Source organism: Cricetulus griseus, chromosome 2 (genome assembly GCF_003668045.3).
Source record: "Cricetulus griseus strain 17A/GY chromosome 2, alternate assembly CriGri-PICRH-1.0, whole genome shotgun sequence".
In the NCBI taxonomy this organism is placed as follows: Eukaryota; Metazoa; Chordata; class Mammalia; order Rodentia; family Cricetidae; genus Cricetulus; species Cricetulus griseus.
Genome location: NC_048595.1, coordinates 88,490,791 through 88,511,001, shown reverse-complemented (window position 1 = coordinate 88,511,001; position 20,211 = coordinate 88,490,791). Strand labels below are relative to the sequence as shown.

The 20,211-nt window shown below is 41.3% G+C and overlaps 1 protein-coding gene across 1 annotated transcript in view; it reads left to right on the top strand.

Annotated features, from left to right (window-relative positions):
• Positions 1-1,158: 1,158 nt before the first annotated feature.
• The window catches only part of Rad23b (RAD23 homolog B, nucleotide excision repair protein), a 42,161-nt gene continuing 23,108 nt past the window's right edge, over positions 1,159-20,211 (top strand). Inside the window, exons 1-3 of the mRNA XM_027403063.1 lie at positions 1,159-1,554; positions 17,822-17,903; positions 19,518-19,597. Of these exons, the coding sequence (XP_027258864.1) occupies positions 1,489-1,554; positions 17,822-17,903; positions 19,518-19,597 (228 nt within the window). The 5' untranslated portion in view covers positions 1,159-1,488. The remainder of the gene's footprint in view (positions 1,555-17,821; positions 17,904-19,517; positions 19,598-20,211) is intronic.

The following is a 20,211-nucleotide window of genomic DNA, read 5'->3' as shown; positions in this document are numbered from 1 at the left end:
AAGAAGCAGCATACAGACAAGCACCTATGGTGTCACTTACTAGTCCTGTGACTGGGTGCTTAATACTTGACACCTCTGCACTCCAGTCTTATATCTGTGTAAATGGACATACTGCTAAAGCTAAGCACTTAACTTTATGCTCCTGACACTAAGACTTTCTTGCACCATTCCACTCTCTCCAACCACCAATGAGACATCTCACTTTTACTGCTAAGGAACCAGAAGCATGTCCACCCATTCCTCCAATGTCCAATGCTAGACGCATTTTGTAGGATCTGGGGGTGTACTGTAGACAGAACAAAATCCATGTCTTTGAGCAGCTTCAGGCTGGGGGTTAGGGTAAAGGAAGAGATGGCATGCATGCTAAATACATATATTGTATATATAGTGATCAGAAGGTCATAAATGTTAGAGAAAAATAAAGCTGGATAATGGGATCTGGATAAGTTGCTACTTAAAGTAGGGTAGGCAGGATAGATTTCACCTAGAAGGCGACATCTGAGCAAAGATTAGAAGGGCCCAGGTGTAAAGGAAAGCGCTTGGGGTGAGACAGAGGGCAACTGCTTAATAGCCACCAATAACCCCACAACAGGTTTAGCAAACGAAGCTTTGAAAGGCGTGAAACAACTAGGCCTCCTTCTTATAACCGCCTTTCTTTGTAGGTCGGAGATCCCAAGGCCAGTGAGAGAACGCAAGATGCGCAAGCAAGCAGTACAGCGCTGGAGTCTGTCGCGGGATCAGAGAAGCAACACCGGCATTACACACGCACAGCCCGCGACGTGCGCCCCATCAGGGCCGGCCCTAGACAATCCTTCCATTAAGGCTCCGCCCGCTCCACCGCCCTCTAGGTTCCATGCTCCTTGCTCCTCAACCACTCAACCCGGTCTCCACGTAGCCGTTCCCCGGCTACGGATTGCGCAACTCGGGCCGCTAGGCGGAGCCTGGACGTAGGCGGGGCGACGGAAGGCGGGCGGACCGGACCAGGCCGCCCAGAGCGCCGCGGCCCGCGATGTGCGCCTGCGCACGCCCGCAGCGCGCCGCCGACATTCCAGCTCCTCCCATCGCCCCGCCTCCAATTCCCGGGCGGAGTTCCTGTTCACGCCTGCGCACTGCCTCGCCGCACCCCGCGCCTGCTCAGATCGCCCGGGTCTGGCCCCATCCTCCGGGTTTTTCTGGTGGGGGAGGGGGCACGTCTCGGCGAGTCACGGTGATGGCGGCCACCATCCTGTGGTGAGGTAGCGGATTCTCTGCGGCTGTCGGGGAGTCCTTCGCGCCTCCTGCGGGCCCGGTGGCTGGCGCGTGAGGAGGCACCGCTGGCCGAGCTTGCGGCGAAGGCGGCGGGATCGGCGGCGCGGCCAGGGGACGAGGGGCCCGGGGCGAGCGAGACTCGGCGGGGCGAATGTGACAAGCCCCCACCCCCACCGCCTTCCTCCTGAGAGCGCGAGGATCGCGGCCACCCCGGGGCGGCCAGGCCCTGGCGCAGGCACCATGCAGGTCACTCTGAAGACCCTTCAGCAGCAGACCTTCAAGATCGACATCGACCCGGAGGAGACGGTACGCTCCGCAGGGCGAGGGGAGCGCGGGCCCGGGTCCGGGTGGCGCGGGAGGGCCCCAGGGGGGCGTGAGGTCACCGCGGGCTTTGTGGGCCGGGAACCGGGAAGGCCTGGAGGCTGATGGCGTGGAGCAGCACGGGCCCGCGCGGGCACTGGAGGCCGCGGCCCGGAGCGCGTGGTCCGTGGGGCCGGAGGGGGAGGGGAGGCCTGGAGGCCTGGGCGCTGGAGCTTGGCCTGAAGTGCACACACAGGTGGGGGAGGGAGACCCAGGCGTCGCCACCACCCTCCCACGACCTGGTTGGGTGCGGAGGTTCAGGGGTCGGTTACTCAAGATGATGGGCCTTAAATGTGCCTGATTTTGTCTGCAGCCAGTGGGTTAAATGAACTCTTTGCCTCTTCGAAGGAACCCTTTTATATATATCTTACCTTGGATAGTTTTACGTCCCCCGCCCCCCCTCCCCAGCCACCGAACCCACACCCACAGGTAGATTACACTCTGGGGCCTCGGTGGTGAATTTTTGCACTAGAAACCTTCAGATCTCGATTTAAACCAGGTCTTTCCGTCGTCTTGGGAACCTGCACGCTCGGACTCCCAGAACAGTAGTAGTATTGGAAGGGAGGAAAAAAAGACTACAAAAACTTTGCGTCCAGAGCCGATTACACTTACCGAGTTCACGTGATAAATTCCAGTGCTGTGGTCTTAAGTTCTGCCTATAAAAAGATGTACTGTATTGAAGTTAATACAACTTTCTGTCAGGACTCTTAAAAATGCCATGCGTGTAAATTTCCTCACGTGCTTGGAATTGTAGTAAGCCAGCAAATTTTTGCATATTTGTGGGTTTTTTTTTAAATGACTGATTCTATTTTGGTTGAAGATCCACGAACGAGGTGTTAATTAAATAGACCCGAGTTCTATTGTGGCTCTGTAACTCATTTACTACAACGTGAACAAATTACCTTGTTTCGTTTTCTGAAGCAGGAATAGCACCAACAGACATGTGAGGATTAAGTGGCATTTATTTAGTTGGTTCATAAATGAGCCCTACTACGTAATCAGTATAGATATGTTTCTGTGAAGACACTGTATTATGTTTTACCTATCTCATCTAATATTGTAAAGTCTCCTACATTTTTTTTTTTTTTTTTTGAGACAGAATTTCTCTCTGGTTTTGGAGGCTGTTCTGGAACTAGCTCTTGTAGACCAGGCTGGTCTCGAATTCACAGAGATCCTCCTGCCTCTGCCTCCCTGGAATTAAAGGAGTGCTAGGATTAAAGGCGTGTGTCACCACTGCCCTGCAATCTCCTACATTCTTAAGAAGCCGAGAATTCCGACCTTTTTGAAATTGTGGCACAAAATGATTTTATATGCAGTTATTTCATTTGCAGACTTCTGCAGTAATTCTTGAAGGTACAGAAAATAACCAATTACATATGAGAACTCTGAAATCTTCTCAGAAGCATTGGTTATAACCTAGTGGACTGTGGCTCTGTAGAATAAAATTCTTAACGGATTTTCCTTTACTACTGAGTACTGTTCGAGACTGGGGATGCAAGCATGTGTGAGTCCCTAAGGTCCATCACCAGCACAGTATGTAAAATGCTTGCTTTCCTTGGCTCATTGGGGGTGATAAATGATGAAATAAGTCATGGTAGCTTTTTGAGCTTATAATATTAATTTATCCCAGAATCACCAAAACAGAAATAGGTCTTACTTTATTTCTTTAATATCTGTATTTGTTGGGATGTTGCAGTAACTTCATATTACTGAAATATGTATGCTGTATAAAATGTGTGCCACACTTTAGGCCTTCTACATGTCTGCTCTTATCTTTAAGCCAGTGCAGTATTAAATTCCTAACTTTGCTTATTGCTTACAAGTTTATTTCCAGGGGATGTAATATTTTACTTTTAGAAATACATGTTTGATAAGTTGTTAGTGACTTCTTTGACTTTGGTTACTAGAGCAAATATTTGTCACTGTTAATGTAATATAAAAACCAGTGTTAAAAATGTTTTATAAGGCATGTTTTGATTCCATGTTTCCCCCTTGTTGCTGGGGATCCAGTACAGGGACTTTGGTTTGGGTTTTATGCACACTAGACAAGCTCTGTACCAGTACTTGCCCCATACCCTCTTTATTTACATCTATAGTGAGTACATACTTTAGCACACACACATTTTCTCTTTTATTTGTTTATTCACTCATGTATTTGAGACAGTGTTTCACTATGTAGTCCTGACTGGCCTGGAACCCACAGAAAACCACCTGCCTCTGCCTCCCCTGTGCTGGGATACAAGCTATATGGCCACTGCCCATCAGGGTTTAGATTAGTTGGTTTTGTTGCTGTTATTCCACAGGTTCCTCTATGTAGCCCTTGCTGTCCTGAAACTCAGAGAGATCCTCTGCTTCCTCAGTGCTGGGATTAAAGGTATGCACCACCACATCCCAACTCAATTTTTTTTTGATACAGTGTTTTAGAATTCTAGTAAAAATAAAAAGTGAAGATTATTTTAACAATGGAGGACACAAAATACTTTGTTTCTAATTTGTTACAAAGATGTAACCGGGGAGCTTTAGATGTAGATTGGGGATTTATAAATGGATAGGCGTGTAAAAGTTGATGCCACCAAACCTGATGACCTAAATTCGGTCCCCTGGGTCTATGGTAGGAGAGAACTGGAGGTTGTCTTCGGCACCCCACTCCATGAATAAATGAATGAATATGTTTATGATTAGGATTTTAGGAATGCCTGCAATTTACAGATATTGTCCTTGAAAACTTATGTTTTGTGATTTCAGGTTTGCTTAGTTTTTACTTAGAAGGGACTGAGGAAATTAAGTAACTTAAGGTGATATGTTAAGAAACTCTTGGGAATGCCCAGAGTGTAAGCCTTTGACCTCAGCACTTGGGAGGCAGAAGCAGGTGGATCTCTGAGTTCCAGGTTAGCCTATAGGAGCATTTGTCTGTCCCTCCTGCCAGCTCCCAAATCACTATGCTTGTTCCTAACTAGCTGTTATAACTTAAATTAACCTGTAATTTTATTGATCTGTGTTCTACCATGTGGCTTTTACCTCTGTCCCATTTTGTCTGTTTGCCTCTCCACCCTTCCCAGTATCCTCTCTGCTCCAAAAATCCTGCCTAGCTATTGGCTGTTCGGCTTTTTATTAAACCTGTTCAAGTGACACATTCATAGTGTACAAAAAGATTATTCTACAATACCAGCCAGAGCTACACATAGAAGCCCTTTTTTTGAAAGACCAAAAAAGAAAATGAAAAGTTCTTTGGGACCTTGACATGACCATGAGCAAAATGAGAAAGGACTAAGAGCTAAGGGCAGTCATGGAGTGATTGATTCATTGTTGGACTGGCCGGTGATAAGGTAACTCTGCTGGTGGTGCTAAACACAGGGACACTGAATCTATGGTTTGGGTTTTCTGGGAGTTTTATCACCTAGGTGAGGATCAGTGGCTAAAGGGCACAGGGTTTGTTTTCTTTGTTCTTGTTTTTTGAAAGCTGAAAGTCCCTTTGATTTTTTTTTTTTTTTTTAATGCCAAGACAAAAAAATCGATTTTATTTTTGTGTATGGGTGTTTTGCCTACACATAAGTCTTTGTGCCATGTGGGTGCAGTGCCTGTGGAAGCCAAAAGAGGGCATCGGATTCCCTCTGGAGTTAATGGACTGTTGTTAGTCACCATGTGGGTGACCCCTGAGCTACCTATGAACCCCCACAAGACGTTTTTTGAACTTACTATTTTATGCTATTCACTTGAATGGCTATTACCATATAGCCACTCCTAGGTGATATCACCTTGTTGGATGTTATACAACAGCTGTTCTCAGCCTGTGGGTCATGACCCCTTGGGTCTCAATAGACCCTTTCAAAAGGACACATCAGATATCCTTCATTTCAGATTTTTTTCCTTTTTTAATTCTTTTTTTTTTGAATAAATGGATCCTCTGCTCCGTGTTTCATTTTTTATTAATTAATTTTTATTTCATGTGCATTCATTTGCCTACATGTATGTCTGTCTGTGTGAAGGTGTTAGATCCCCTGAAACTGGAGTTTCAGGCAGTTGTGAGCTGCCATGGGGGTGCCGGAAGTTGAACCCAGGTGCTCTGGAAGAACAGCCAATGTTCTTAACTGCTGAGCCAGCTCTCCAGCTCCTGCATCTCAGATTTTTATGTTATGATGTGTAACAAACAAAATTACAGTTGTGAAGTAACAATGAAAATAATTTTATGATTGGGGTCACCACACCATGAGGAACTGTTTTGAAGGATTACAGTATTAGGAAGGTTGAGAAGCACTGGTTTAAAAATCTTTAATGTTTCTGCAGTTTTGTGCAAGTGAACATGTAGCAGGAAAGAACAGTTTTTAATTCAGAGTTCCTGAGCTATTGAAGTCTTGCTGCTAATTAAAACAGGCATATTACAGAACAGACATATTACAGAATAAATTTTGAGACAGTGAAATATTAGTGTGTGTGTGTGTGTGTGTGTGTGTGTGTGTGTGTGTGTGTGTGTGTCATGGTGTGTATGTATAGGTCAGAAGACAACTTTTGGGAATCTGTATTTCTCCACAACATGGGTCTTGAGGATCTAACTTGGATCATGAGATCTCTCAGCAAGCACTGCTGAGCTCTCTTGCCAGCCCCTAGTGCAGATGTACCACAGAATGTTGACACAGTATGTAGTATACAAGTTAATCCTGCAATCTTCTTCTCCTTGATACTAGTTATATATTTAAGTAAGGGGAGATAGGGTACGTGGACAGAAGTACTTAAATCTGTGATGCTCTTCAAATATCAAAACTTTAATGTAAATACATTATAAGTAATATTAAAACTCCTCCTGGCTTGGGGAGTCTTTTCTATGGAGCACCTTTAGAGTACAGAATTTAGGACTTTAAGTATGTGTTTTGGGCAGTGGTGGCGCAGGCCGATCTCTGTGAGTTTGAGATCAGCCTGGCCTATAAGAGCTAGTTCCAGGACAGCCTCCAAAGCCACAGAGAAACTCTGTCTCAATCCTCCCCCCAACCCCCAAAAAAGGATGTGTTTTGGAAATCTAAAAGGCACGTGTTTATGTGGTAAAGATAAGGAGCTGAGAGTTAGACAAGAGTTCAGAGCATGTAGGCTGTTGGGAGATAGGGTTTTCCAAAGATAGATGAGAAAACCTTTTGAAAAATTGTGGGATTTTCCTCTTGTTTTTTGAGACCACGTCTTACTTTGTAGCCTAGTCTGACCTCAGACCTATGTATAGCAATCCTATTCTACCTGAATGCTGGGGTTATAGTCAAGCCACCTGTCCAGCTCATTTATGGTTTTTTAAAAAAAGTTATCTGGTCTTGTGTTGGGAATAGGTAGTAGGATGGACAGGAAAGAAAGCAAGGGGGTCAGTTAGAAGCTTGTGCAATAATAATTCTGAGCAATTGAATCTTTGACCAGGATTGAAGATGGAACTGAGAGATAACTTTTGCAAGGTAGAATTTTAAGACTTTTTTTTTAAGATTCTGTTTATTTATTTATTACGTATACAGTCTTCTGCCTGCATGCCAGCAGAGGGCACCACATCTCACTCAGGGTGGTTGTGAGCCACCATGTGGTTGCTGGGAATTGAACTCAGGACCTCTGGAAGAACAGTCAGAGCTCTTAACTGCTGAGCCATCTCTCCAGCCCCCTTAAGATTTCTTTTAATGGGTTGACATTGTTAATTTGGTAATGTAAATTGTGTGAATACTTGTATTCTTCCCAGAAATATGGAAGACTGAAAGGAACAATTGGAGGTTGGAATAGGAACACTGAGGAGGAAATGTTATTTGTTTGGTGTGGGTTACAGAGAATTTTAGATGGGAGATTACATGGAGGTATGGAAATAACCAATGTACTCTTTAACTTTGATTCATGTGAGCTCTGTCAGTCTTTTCAGGCTCTGGTCTTTGAGAAATTTGAGCAGTATCCTTAAGTTAGCCTTTGTAAGTCATTTAATTTCTGTACTTTGGTGATTGTGAAGCCTTGGTAGATAGATGGCTACAAGTAACAGCATGAAATTTAGGATTGGATACTGGCATGCTCTAATTTGTGGAGGAACAAAGGTCTGTCAGAGAGAAGTCGGGACAAGGATATCTAAGGAGAGTTTGAGGAATAAAAAGGGGTCAGTTATATTCAGTTAAGAGATGAAAAGGATAAAAACAGACCTGATCTTTGGTTTGGGTGGTTGTAAGTCATTATTGACCCTATGAGCAGTATCCTAATAGAAATGGATCCAGAAACTGTACTGAAGTGGATGTCATGTGTGGAAGTAGAAAAGTAGCAATTGGCAGATAGTATTCATTATCTTTGCCATTATCATTTTTTCCTAATTTGTGGTTTTAAAAATATGGAATTGAGCATAGTACTTCTCAGCTTTATAACATGGAGGAAGACCTTTTGAAAGGAACACCATATTGCTGAAAACTATGATTAAGATGATTAATCTGAGAAAGATGGTCTTGCTTGTACCTTGGCCTTTTATTCTTTTGTCTGTACGCAGTGATCTTTATCTGTCTCAGCTTTAGTCCCATTATTAGAAGTTAATTCTCAACATTACTGGTAACTGCCTTTTCCCCCAACCCCAGTGTCTTATTAGTTGCTTTCTGTTGCTATGACAAGACACTGCTAACCAAGAGCAGCTTATGGAAGAAAGTATATTTTGACTTATGGTTCTAGAGGGAGAATACGTAGTGGCCAGGGAGTCAGCAGAAGGACAGAGCAGGAAACTGGAAGAAAGACCACATTTCATGCACTTGAAGGAAGCATAGAGAGTGAACTGGAAGTGGAATGAGGTGGTAAATTCTTAAAAGCAACCCCCAGAGATAAACTACCTCCACCACAGTGCCATCAACTGGGGACTGAGTGTCAAGTATGTGAGCCTATGGGGACATTTCTCATTCAAAATGCCACACCCAGTAATGTTTTTAGCTTTCCACTCTGTTTTCATATCCAGATTCCAACTCTTAATGAGATTTTTAAGGCATTTGATAACAATTTCCTTTTCACTGGCTCACAGACCTTTAATCTCATTACTTGTATGATTGCTTATCAAGAGTAGGGTCAGTGACTATACTCACATGCTTGGAAGACTCAGCAAAGCATGACTGAAGCCAGACTGCCTGAGTTGGAGTACTGTTCAAATAGCTGATTTGTGACCTTGGGCAGGTTACCCAGGTGTGTCCTCATCTGTAAAATGAGGGCAGCTTTATGGGAAGTGTTGCATGATAGATAGCTATGCTTTTGAAGATTCTGTGGATTTGAAATAAAATGTACATGGAATGTGATTTTAATGGTGCTTGAAAGTATGGTCCCACTCCTACACCATTGTTCTCAATTGGGAATTACAGAAGCTGTAAAAATTCACTTTGTTTCTACTTGAACTGTGAAGTCAGGCAAATAGCTGGATGAACTTGTCTCAGACTCTTGAATGTAAACATCAATTGCTTACCTGACAATCATTCTAATCCATTCCCTCTTCTACTGTTGTAGGTCATTTTCTCTAAATTATTTTCAGCTGAAAATCCTAGTTTTTTTCTTATTGAGAATTTTGACAGAACATCTACAAGGCTCTACAACTACCTACTTGTTTCTGCTGTTGTTTTTTAGTTGTAGATGCCTGTCTATTATGGATGTACCACTTAAGGCTAGTTTCTGCATTTTTTTTTCACTGTATGCTATCCTGTCTTCTAAAAAGGGCACCTGTATTAGTCAGCTTGTGTGGCTATGACCAAATATATCCAGGGGAAGGGTGATGTAATTCCTTCTTGGTTTCAGAGGGTTCATCATAGTACATCATGGTGCTTGGAGATACTCTTTCAGCTTTACATTGTCAGTGGCTTTGAAAGGTATAAGCTGGAGCCAAGGTCCTGCCATTTCAACTTGAAAATTAGAATTTTTTGATAGATAATGTGTGAGATTTGCTTTTTTTCTTTTTTTGTTTTGTTTCTCTGTATTGCTTTGGAGTCTGTCCTGGAACTCATTCTGCAGAGCAGGCTGGCCTCGAACTCACAGAGATCCGCCTGCCTCTGTCTCTGCCTCCCGAGTGCTGGGATTAAAGGTGTATGCCACCAATGCCTGGCTAAAATTTGCTTTTTAAAGAAATGTGTTAAACTTAAACCTCCTATAGCAGAGTGAATCCTGCAGAATGATGTTATGCTACCTGTTTCATAATCTTATAAACACCTGAGCAGTGAAGCCAGTCTCACTTGTGAGTGAAATCTGTAAACTCATTAATAAATAACCCGAAAGCTCATTCAGGCAGTGAAGGTGGATCTGCTGTTAATGACTGATGCATGTGATCAATTGCTAGATGCTCCACCAGTGGACAAGACTATTGCTTGTCTACCCTTTTGGTTGATTAAGCAGGCAGGTTCCCCTAACCCACACAGTAAAATGGCTATTTTTACCCTTTTAGAAACTTTATAAGCTGTAGCGAGTGTGGAATTAACCTTAGACCATTTCTATCTGCTTTGATCTTGGTAAAATAATAACATCTGGAATGTATTTTAGAAGCAACAAAATTATGTATAGGTTGACTTAGGAACATTTTACGTAGTTTCTGTGTGAAAAATAATAGATTCAGGATTTAAAATAATAGCCTCTGGGTAATAACTCCAATGAAGATTGCCTTTTAAAATAATTAAATTTATTTATTTATTTATTTATCCACAAACACTGCAACCCTCTTGGAGGTCAGAGGACAAACTGGGAATTGGTTCTCTCCTACTTCCACCATGTGGGTCCTGGGAATCAAACTTGATTTGCCCTACTTGTGCAAATCAAAGCCTTTGTTTGCTGTCTCTTCTCACATAAGGCTTTAATGTCAGTTACTGTTTTAGTAGAGAGTTTCCTAGTTGAGTTCAGTGGTGCAGTTTTCCTGTTTCCATTGCAGTTGGTAGATGCCTTTTTCTTTTTTTCAGCCCCCCCCCCCACGTGTACAGCTAAACACACACAGACACAGTTTCTCTATGTGTTTCTGGCTGTTCTGTAATTCCCTGTGTAGCTCAGGCTGGCCTTGAACTCACAGAGATCCACCTGCCTCTGCTTCCCAAGTTATGGGATTAAAGGTTTGCACCACTACTGCAAGATAGATCTTGTAGACCTTATAATTAGTTTTGTTTCTATAATTATCCAGAATCTGCTTTGGAGGAGAGAAATTAGGAAACTCATTGGTATGTCAGGTTTTTCAGATACAAAGGCTATACCACCCACCAAAGAAATTGGAGTATATTTGAAGTCCTTTGTAAATATATTTGGCTTTGGATTTTTGTTTTCTGTGTGTGTCTTGAACAGTGCCAGCATGCATGGTGTATATGTGGATATCAAAGGGCCACATTCTCTCTAACCTAGGACCTCAGGGTTGACCACTACACCTTTCCTTGCTCAGCTAGCTGCCTCTCTGGCCCAGGCAGGGTCTCCTACTGTTTGCAGGGGTGTGGCACACTTACAGCTGATTAGCTTGTGAGTGCTCTCTCTCTCTCTCTCTCTCTCTCTCTCTCTCTCTGTCTCTGTGTGTGTGTGTGTGAGAGAGAGAGAGGGGGGGGAGTGCTGGGATAACAGACATGTACCACCAAGTAGAACTTATATGAATTCCAGGAATCTATATCATGTTGTCAGGTTTGAATTCAAATTATGCTTGTGTAGCTAGCAAGTCTTTTTTGTTATTTGAGCCATTTAATGTTAATTTAGATTATTAGTGGTAGTTGCCCCTTTTGTCTACTCCATCTTTTTTAATCTAGAAAATGTAATATTTTTGTGTATTGTTAATAAGTATTGAGGAGCAATATAACATTTTATTTCAAACTCTAGTTTTCTCTAGTGAAGTAATCTAGGCTTGTTAATAGTAAAAAAGTGCAGGCTTTTGTCCTTAGTTGAGTTGAGTAACGTCTTCAGAATCTCATTCAGGTAATCACTGCTATAGCAGGTTTGTTTTCAAAAATAAATTGTGCAGCTTACAAGGCTTTTTCCTTTCACAATTTTGTAAACATTTTTCATTCACTAATATTTCACAGCATTCAAATGAATGCTTTGCAATAATTATTATTCCAGTTTGGTGAGTGTTGACATTTGTTTTCAGGCTTTAGTGTTAAAGCTGTATATGTCTGCCTTGGAAACACAATGGGAAAATGTCCTTTGCATTGAATTACTGGCTCAATGGCAGTTACATTGCCTTTAAAATGGCTTTGTCAGTGGCCATAAGTATTAGCATGTTCACAAATAACTTGCTTATAAGTACTTGCCTATTGGAGGAAGATTCCTTCCAAAGTGACTCCCTCAAATGGCTAACTCTTTGATGCTTGCTATTGACTACAAACTTCAGTTCCTTCCCATATCCCATACAAATATCTCCTGGCTGCTTGTGTGGTGGCTGGTGTTCATTCAGCTCTTTTGGAGATGAGGATAGGGGAGAAGAGCTAATTGAAGTAATCTTAGCTTTATGCAGACAGACAGTTCCAGACCACTCCTCAACCCCAAACAAAAATCCTCCAGAAGTCCCTCACATGAACTTCACTGATGAACATTCTCCCTGCACTGTAAATCTTCTCTAGATTACTTGAATACCTAGTGTAATGTAAATGCTGTGTAAATAGTGGTTATACTGTGTTCTCTGAGAACAGAAACAACTATTTCAGTCACTATTGAGTCTTTGAAGGTAGAACCTGCAGATGCAAATGGCTGCCACATTGTGAAGCTCTTCCTGACACATGGCAGGTTCACCACTAGCTTATCCAAATTGCCTGCCCCTGTCATTTTACTGTTTGCCTACAGGTGCAAGACCATTTTGTACTGCTTATTTTCACTTGCATTTTTTTTTTTTTTAACCCCGTTGAGTTAGTTCCATTCAAATGATCAGTTTTTCTTTGCTTGGTACTGAATGTCTTTAGTGTTAATCCTATTCTTTCTATAGCCAAATGGTATAGTATTTTGTACAAAACTCTTGCTTGTTAGACTTGATATTTTTTAATCGCTGTTATTTAGCAGTAAATTAGCCCCCCTTTTTGGTCCTTTGTACGTATTTTTGTTATAATCCATTAGAATTTTTGTTCTTTCTTTTGATGTACAAAATCAGAAAGTGGTTTGTTGCTTATGCCTTTAAAGTACTTTTAAATATTATGTTTATTCAGGAAATAAAAATATAGTTTATTGGGCTAATGGATGGCTCAATGGGTTAACAGCTTGTCTTAGCATTTCTGTGATGAAATGCTGTGATCAAAAGTGACTTGGGGAGGGAAGGGTTTGTTTGACTTACTCTTCCACACCACTGTTAATCATTTAAGGAAGTTGGGACAACTCAAACAGGGTGGGAACCTGGAGATAGGAACTGAGGCCATGGAGGAATACTACTGGCTCCTCTTGCTTTGGTACAGAAACCGGAGCCCAGGGGTGGCATCACCCACAATGGACTAGTCCCTCCCCCATCACTCACTAGGAAAATGTCCTGCAAGCTTGCCTACAGCCCAATTTTAGGAATTTTTCTCAATTGAGGCTCCCTCTTTTTTGATTCTAACTTGTGTCAAGTTGACATTAGACTAGCACAGTGCTTATAGCAGAAACAGGAGGACCCTCTTTGTTGCCCCCACCAGCTATGTAAACACCAGGTAGGTATGGCAACTCACCATAATCTCAGTTCTCAGGAGGTGAAGATGGTAGAATCCCAGGAGCTTGCTGTCTAGACTAGCCAAATCTTTAAGCAGCAGCATGTGAGGTAACCACAGTTGAACAGGATGTTCAATGTCAACTTGTGAATTTCAAACACACATATAAACATAGATAAAATTAAACAAATTTAAAACTTTTTGCTGGGCGGTGGTGGCTCACGCCTTAAGTCCCAGCACTTGGGAGGCAGAGGCAGGAGGATCTCTGTGAGTTTGAGACCAGCCTGGTCTACAAGAGCTAGTTCCAGGACAGCGTCCAAAGCCACAGAGAAACCATGTTTCGAAAAACTAAAAAAAATAAAATTATTAGGTGACTGTGTATATTAATTTTGTCTTAAATTTTCTCCTCAGTATAACCTGTCAGGAATAAGAATCCCACTTTGTTTTGCCCTTTACTGTTTCTTTTCTTTACACACTGCCATACAATATCTGTGTCCCTCTCAGTGACATGTTGAGTCTCTAATTCATGGCTTCCGCCAAATAATCACACTTGTAAATAGAATCTCTTTCTCTGTGAGTTTGGAGGAAACCTAGCATCTATATTAGTTACTTTCTGTTGCTCTAATAAACACCACTACCAAAAGCAACTTTAGAAGGGGTTTATTTTAGCTTATGGTTCTAGAGGCAGAGAGTTCCGGACTGGGAAGGAATGGCATTTGTTGGAGCAGGTTGCATTTCATCCACACAGGAAGCAGAGAGGGGAAGCAGGAGGTGGAGAATAACTAGCGGCTTCAAAGCTCACCCCGCTTCCATGATATACTTCCTCCAGGTTACACTTCCTGTAGGTTTGTTTCATACCTCCTCAAGCAGCACCACCACTGGGGGACCAAGTATCCAACTACACAAGTGAACTTGTGTGGGCCCTGTTTAATTCAGGGCGCCATCCCATCCAACAGCATGCTAGTTGTGCTCTGCTTCTCATTTAGCTGACTTTGGGCAAGTAGTTCAGCATGTTAAATACCAATTTTCAACATTTTGACATCTACCATATGACTTAACTGTACTATGCCTGGCTATTTTCCGAAGCATTCAAAGTCAGTATTCCACAGGGATACTTGACTCTGTTTACTGTAGCACAATTCAAATACCCAAGTCAGAGAGCCTAGTGGGTGGCTGTCAACAGAGAAATGGGTAAAGAAAATTTGGTTTACATACCCAGTAAATTTTGTTGGCAGCCATAAAGAACAGTTAAACTGTTTTCATGAAAATGGACACAACTCGATACCATATTTAAATTAATTTTGTCAGTTTTAGAAATACCAATAGCACAGATTTTCTCTCACTTGTGGTTTCTAAATTGGATGAAGACATGAAAGTATAGGTGAAACTGTCTAGGGAAAAAAGGAAATTTACAGGAGGGAAGAGGTGTCCCATAGGGGAGGAGATGAGGGAATATGCCCAAAGATCATTGTATGCCTGTATGGAAATGTTTTATGTAACCCAGCACCATGTGCAGTGAATATGCCAATGGCGGAAAGTGAAAATTAAAACTAATTTTCCCATAAGAAGGGAAGTAATGGCTTAGGGCAGGAGTGGGTCAGAGTTGTTAAAGAGGTTGTGGACTTTTAAAAAATGTGACAAATAGTTGCATAGTTTTATATCACAGGGGAAAGTATATTAAATTGGATAATGATGTGTAATTTATATTCTGAGTTTTATTGATAGCGATGATTTGCTGAGTTTTTTTTTTTTTCTCTCTAAACAGTTTTAATTTACCTGTGTGTTGTGAGAAATAGTGTACCAAGAGTTGTGTGATGTTGGGTTACATCAAAATGGCATTGGAGTCATGGGGAACCATTTTGAGTTGTCTAACACTAAGTAGCCTTGTGTCATAGGGCAGATGATTTAACCTTTGCATTTTCACTTCCTCACCTGTAAAATCGAGTAGACAATAATTCCTTTGACCTTAGTGTTGTAAGTATTGCATTCCATTCATTAATGTTAAATGAACATTCCTATCTTTTATTTTGGAAAGATATCACTATTTGTTCACTCATTTTGAAAAATAGTCTTGTTGTGTAGCCCCAGCTAGCCTGCAACTCAGTGTGATTGGTAGCAGACAGGATTTCCCTGCGTGCTGAGTGAGATTACATCTGTGCACCTCTGTGCTTGGCTGCATCCACATCCTCACTTAGGTTGTACGGGGAGGACTGGAGTGATGGCTCAGCAGTAATGAGCACTGGCTGGTTTTCAGAAGATAGGATTTGATTACCAGAATCCACATGGTGGTTCACAAGTCTTTAACTCCAGTCCCCAAGGACTCTGGTGCCCTCCTCTGGCCTCTGTGAGTTCTTTATGCACACAGTTTACAGACATACATGCAGGTGAAACACCCATACATGTAAAAATAAATTGCAAAGAAATTCTGTTTTTCTCAGATGAGTTTTCGTAGAAAGCAGGAGATCATCAACCTAGACAGTTTTCAAGAGTATTCTAGAAAATTGAAGCAAATGGTATCTCCTGATTGATCTTGTCCTTGATTTTTGTGCCTTTAAAGTAATATATTTCCACTAAGGTATGAGGGAGAGCCATGTCTGTCTTTTTAACTCATAAGCCTCTCTACTTTTTCTGATCAGGTCAAAGAGTTGTTTAGACTCATTTTCTAATTCTTTATAATGAGCTGGGTTGTCACATAATTTTAGGAATTGAAACTCATCCATTCCAGTCCTACATTATGGGTGAGACTGATGCTGAAAGAGGCATTTGTCGAGACTCATTTGAGTAGCCCAGTGGCTCTCAGCTTTTGCTGAACTTGGAAACACCTTGTGATGGGCTTAAAAACACTGTGCTTGGGAAATGGCACTATGTTTTCATTTCTCATTGATTATAATAAACCATTGTAATACATTTGCCTTAACCTTTAATGTTTCTTATTTTAACTGAAACATTTTATTTCTTAGAACTCTTAGGTTAAAAGGCTTTTAATTGCACTTTTTGTTTGTTTGCATGTTTGTCGTGGGGACTTGAGAGAACATTTTATGGGAGTCAAGTCTCCTTACACCATGGGTCCTGGGGATTAAACTCAGGCTTAGCTACAAGTTCCTTTACCTACTGAGCCATTTTGCTGATGCCAGAGGCTTTTTCTCTTCACCTTCCTCCCTCCCTGAAGACAGGGTTTCTCTGAAGCTTTGGAGGCTGTCCTTGAACTAGCTCTTGTAGACCAGGCTGGCTTCGAACTCACCGAGATCTGCCTGCCTCTGCCTCCCAAGTGTTGGGATTAAAGGCGTGCACCATCACGGCCTGGCTTTTCCTTTTCCTTTTTTTTTTTTTTTTTTTTTTTTTTTTTTTAGGAAAGGGATTTGTTATGTTATTCTAGTTGGCCTGGAACTAGTTGGCCTGGAACTCACTATATGTAGAGAAGGCTTGAGCTCTGACTTAGTGTTTCTGTTTTTGTGTTGAATATGACCTTCACAAGCAGGTTGGGGAGAAAAGATTTTATAAATTTGGCTTACACTTTGACATTGTAGTCCGTCATCTAAGGAAGTCAGAACAGGAACTCAAGCAAGAAGGAACTTGGAGGCAGGAGCTGATGGAGGCCATGGAGGGATACTGCTTACATGCTGGTTTGCTCTCCCAGGGATGGCACCACCACTGGTCCCTCCCAGTCAGTCACTATGAAACTGCCTATGGAGACATTTTCTCAATTGAAGTTCCTTTTCAGATGATTCTGTCAAGTTGACATGAAACCAGCCAGGTCAAGCTCCTAGAGATCCACCTGTCTCCAAAGTGCTGTGCCACCATACTCTGCAAAAAGGCATTTCTGTTGTTTTGTTTTGAAAAAGGTTTCTCTGTGTAACAGCGCAGGGCTGTCTGGGAATTTCCTTTTTAGGTCAGGTTGGCCTTGAACTCACAGGGATCCACCTGCCTCGTCTTGGGAGTACTGGAATCAAGTTCCAGTACTTGATTCAGTTCCAGTACAGGTAGCAGGTGTGTGCTACCCTGCCTGTCCTAGATGACCTTTCTTAATCTTAAATGATAAGCTCATACATTTTATGAACCAGAACTTCTGAATTTTGAAATTTTTATTTTAAGTTGATTAAATGAAAAAAAATGACCTTTTGTTCAATGTTTGTCTGAAGTGCTGGAGATTGATTCCAGGGTTTTGGTGTTTTTTTTGTTTTTGTTTTTTTCTTTTGTTTTTTTTTCCTTTTTTCAGGACAGGGTTTCTCTGTAGCTTTGGAGGTTGTCCTGGAACTCAAGCTGTAGACCAGGCTACAGAAATCCATTTGGGCTTAAGGGCGTCTGCCACCACCACCCGGCAGATGATCTATGTGTTGTAACATGGTAGAAAGTTCATACCAGAGACCTAATAAGTCAGGGCAGGTCTTTGAATAAAATACTGGGAAGGAAAGATCTTTGAAGTGTTTGAAGCACTAGTTAAAATGTTAGCTGCCATGTGGGTGCTGGGAATTGAACCTCTCAACCTTCAATCCAGCAGTCAGTGTTTTAATCGCTGAGCCATCACTCCAGCCCCCTTCACTAATTAAAATGTATTAGAATTTTTATATTGCATTGTTTTCAGTGTATATTGTAATTTTTTTGTTTAGGCTTAATTTTCTATTATTTTTAACCTTTCTTTATAGGTAAAGGCACTGAAAGAGAAGATTGAATCTGAAAAGGGGAAAGACGCCTTTCCAGTAGCGGGTCAGAAGTTAATCTATGCAGGTATGAATGCAATTCTGAAATTAATTGCCATGTCTTGTATATTTGACATTGTTTTTTTTGTTTTAGAAATGTTGTCTTAGAAATGACAGTATTTGCAAATTGACTTTTTCAGAAACATGGTTTCATAGATAACAGTAGTGGAAGCAGTTTTTAAAATTATGATTTGATGTCCAGTCTTCTCTTGGCACATTTGCCATCTGTGTCCATGGAGTGATGTTACTTAGTCTGTGAGCACTGTGGCTGACTTCTGTGTCATTCTGAACAGCGTTGCTTTCACTCTATTAAGAACTTGTGTACTAGTTGACTAATGTGCATGAAATTGTTTCTGTCAAAGAATTTATGTCTTTTTTTTTAACTAACAAAGTTGAAGAATGAAGACTTGTTTTGTTTCATGCATCAAAAGACCTTCATGATAGGATCAGATGATAGGATCCCCCCCCCAAAGAATTAAGTACAAATTATATAGAATACTTAGAATTTGATAAGAAAAAGAGGCCCTAATAAGAAAGCACCCAAGAGTATGACTAGGAAGTTGCAAATTTAGCCTTACTGATATCCAGGAAAATGTTAAAAATAGACTGGATGGCAGAATTTAGTAGAGAAAATTCATTTGTTCCCTTGAAGAAACTACTAAACACTGTCATTGTAGGTATCAGTGGAACATGATTTTAGCCTGTTCTTTTCCTTTTGTGCAACTTTTGTAGTATTTTTTTGTTTTTGTTTTTCCTTCTGTTTTTGTATTTTTGAAACAGGGTCTTACTCACTCTGTAGCCCTTGCTGTCCTGGAACTCACTATATGGACCAGACTGGCCTAAAACTAAAGGAGTTTGCCTGCTTCTGCCTCATGAATGCTGGGGTTAAAGGAGTGCACCACTATGCTGAACATACTGTTTCCTTTTAGGAGAGAGACAGGTGAAAGTGAGTGGTAGCTCATTGATCTAACCCCGTTGTTGTAGGTCAGAATTCAGAAGCCAGAAAAAAGAGGGATAAGCTGTAAAATTTGGTGCAAAGCCTCTTGTCTTATTCCCGATATTTTTTGTGCAGTCCTATTTTAGGCAATGGCTTTTTTAGAATGGAGAACTAAATTTAAGGGAAAGGAGCCATCCAGGAGCACTGAGCTGAGGGTGGCCTTGGTATTTGGCACTATGCTGAGTTCCATGATTCCTCCCCTTGTGTATTCTGCTGTTTTTCTGAAAGGTTTTGCTCACTTGACTTACACATTTCTGACTGTTTGCTATGTCAGATAGGGAGTTGCTCATCCTTTCTTTCCATCAGGAAAAAAAAATACACCTTATTTTCTAGAAGATGACCAGGCAAATGAAAATGTTTAATTTATGTTTTCAGGACTGACTTCAAATAGACACAGTTAATTAATAACTTACAAACCAAATCATTTGGCATTTTATATACTGAAATAGTGTCAGATATCTTTTCATCAGATGTTTATGCTTTTAAAGTAGTAGATGTACATTATATTTATATTAGCTGGTGGCTAAAGTTTTTCTTAGAAGTTTGACTTCATATAGTTAAAGTTGCTGATAAATTAAGAGTAATTTCTTTGTAAGACAAAGCTTACTGTGTTTTTAAATAATATTTTCTCTCCCAAATTATTAGGCAAAATCCTCAGTGATGATACTGCTCTCAAAGAATACAAAATTGATGAGAAAAATTTTGTGGTGGTTATGGTGACAAAAGTAAGTTTTATCCTCCTGCTGTATTGTTACTCATGTGAATCTCAAAAGCAGTGGCCAAGTCCACAGTGGACAGTTGATGCATTTCCATAGATAGCATGGCATATGTAGATGATGCACTTAACTGCTTTCCAAAATGTAGGCACATTTATCATGGTCCCCGATAAAGGTAATAATTAGATATCTGTAGCTCTATAATATCTTTCATCCTGTAACCTTTAGTATGTAGCCTTTTAGGTACTAGATAAGTAGAGCTTGAGGGCTGGGGCAAAAGCTCAGCTAGTATAAAGTGCTTGCTTAATTTGCAAGCCTAAGTTTTATCTCTCCAGAGCCTTCATTAAAAGGATGTTATCACTTGCATTACTGCAAGCTCAACACTGGGAGGCAGAGACAAGCATAGCACTGGGGCTACTGGCCTTCTAGTCTAGCCTACCTGGTGAGCTTCAGGCCAGAGAGACACTTTGTTTGTTTGTTTGTTTGTTTGTTTGATGTAGATGGTCTTCACGAGATCACATTTGCTCTCTGGCCTGCACACATTTATGATCGGAGCTTGAATGTGGATTCATAAAGAGACTGCCTTGTATGCTTGCTATTTAAAGATACATGACCTGAGAAAG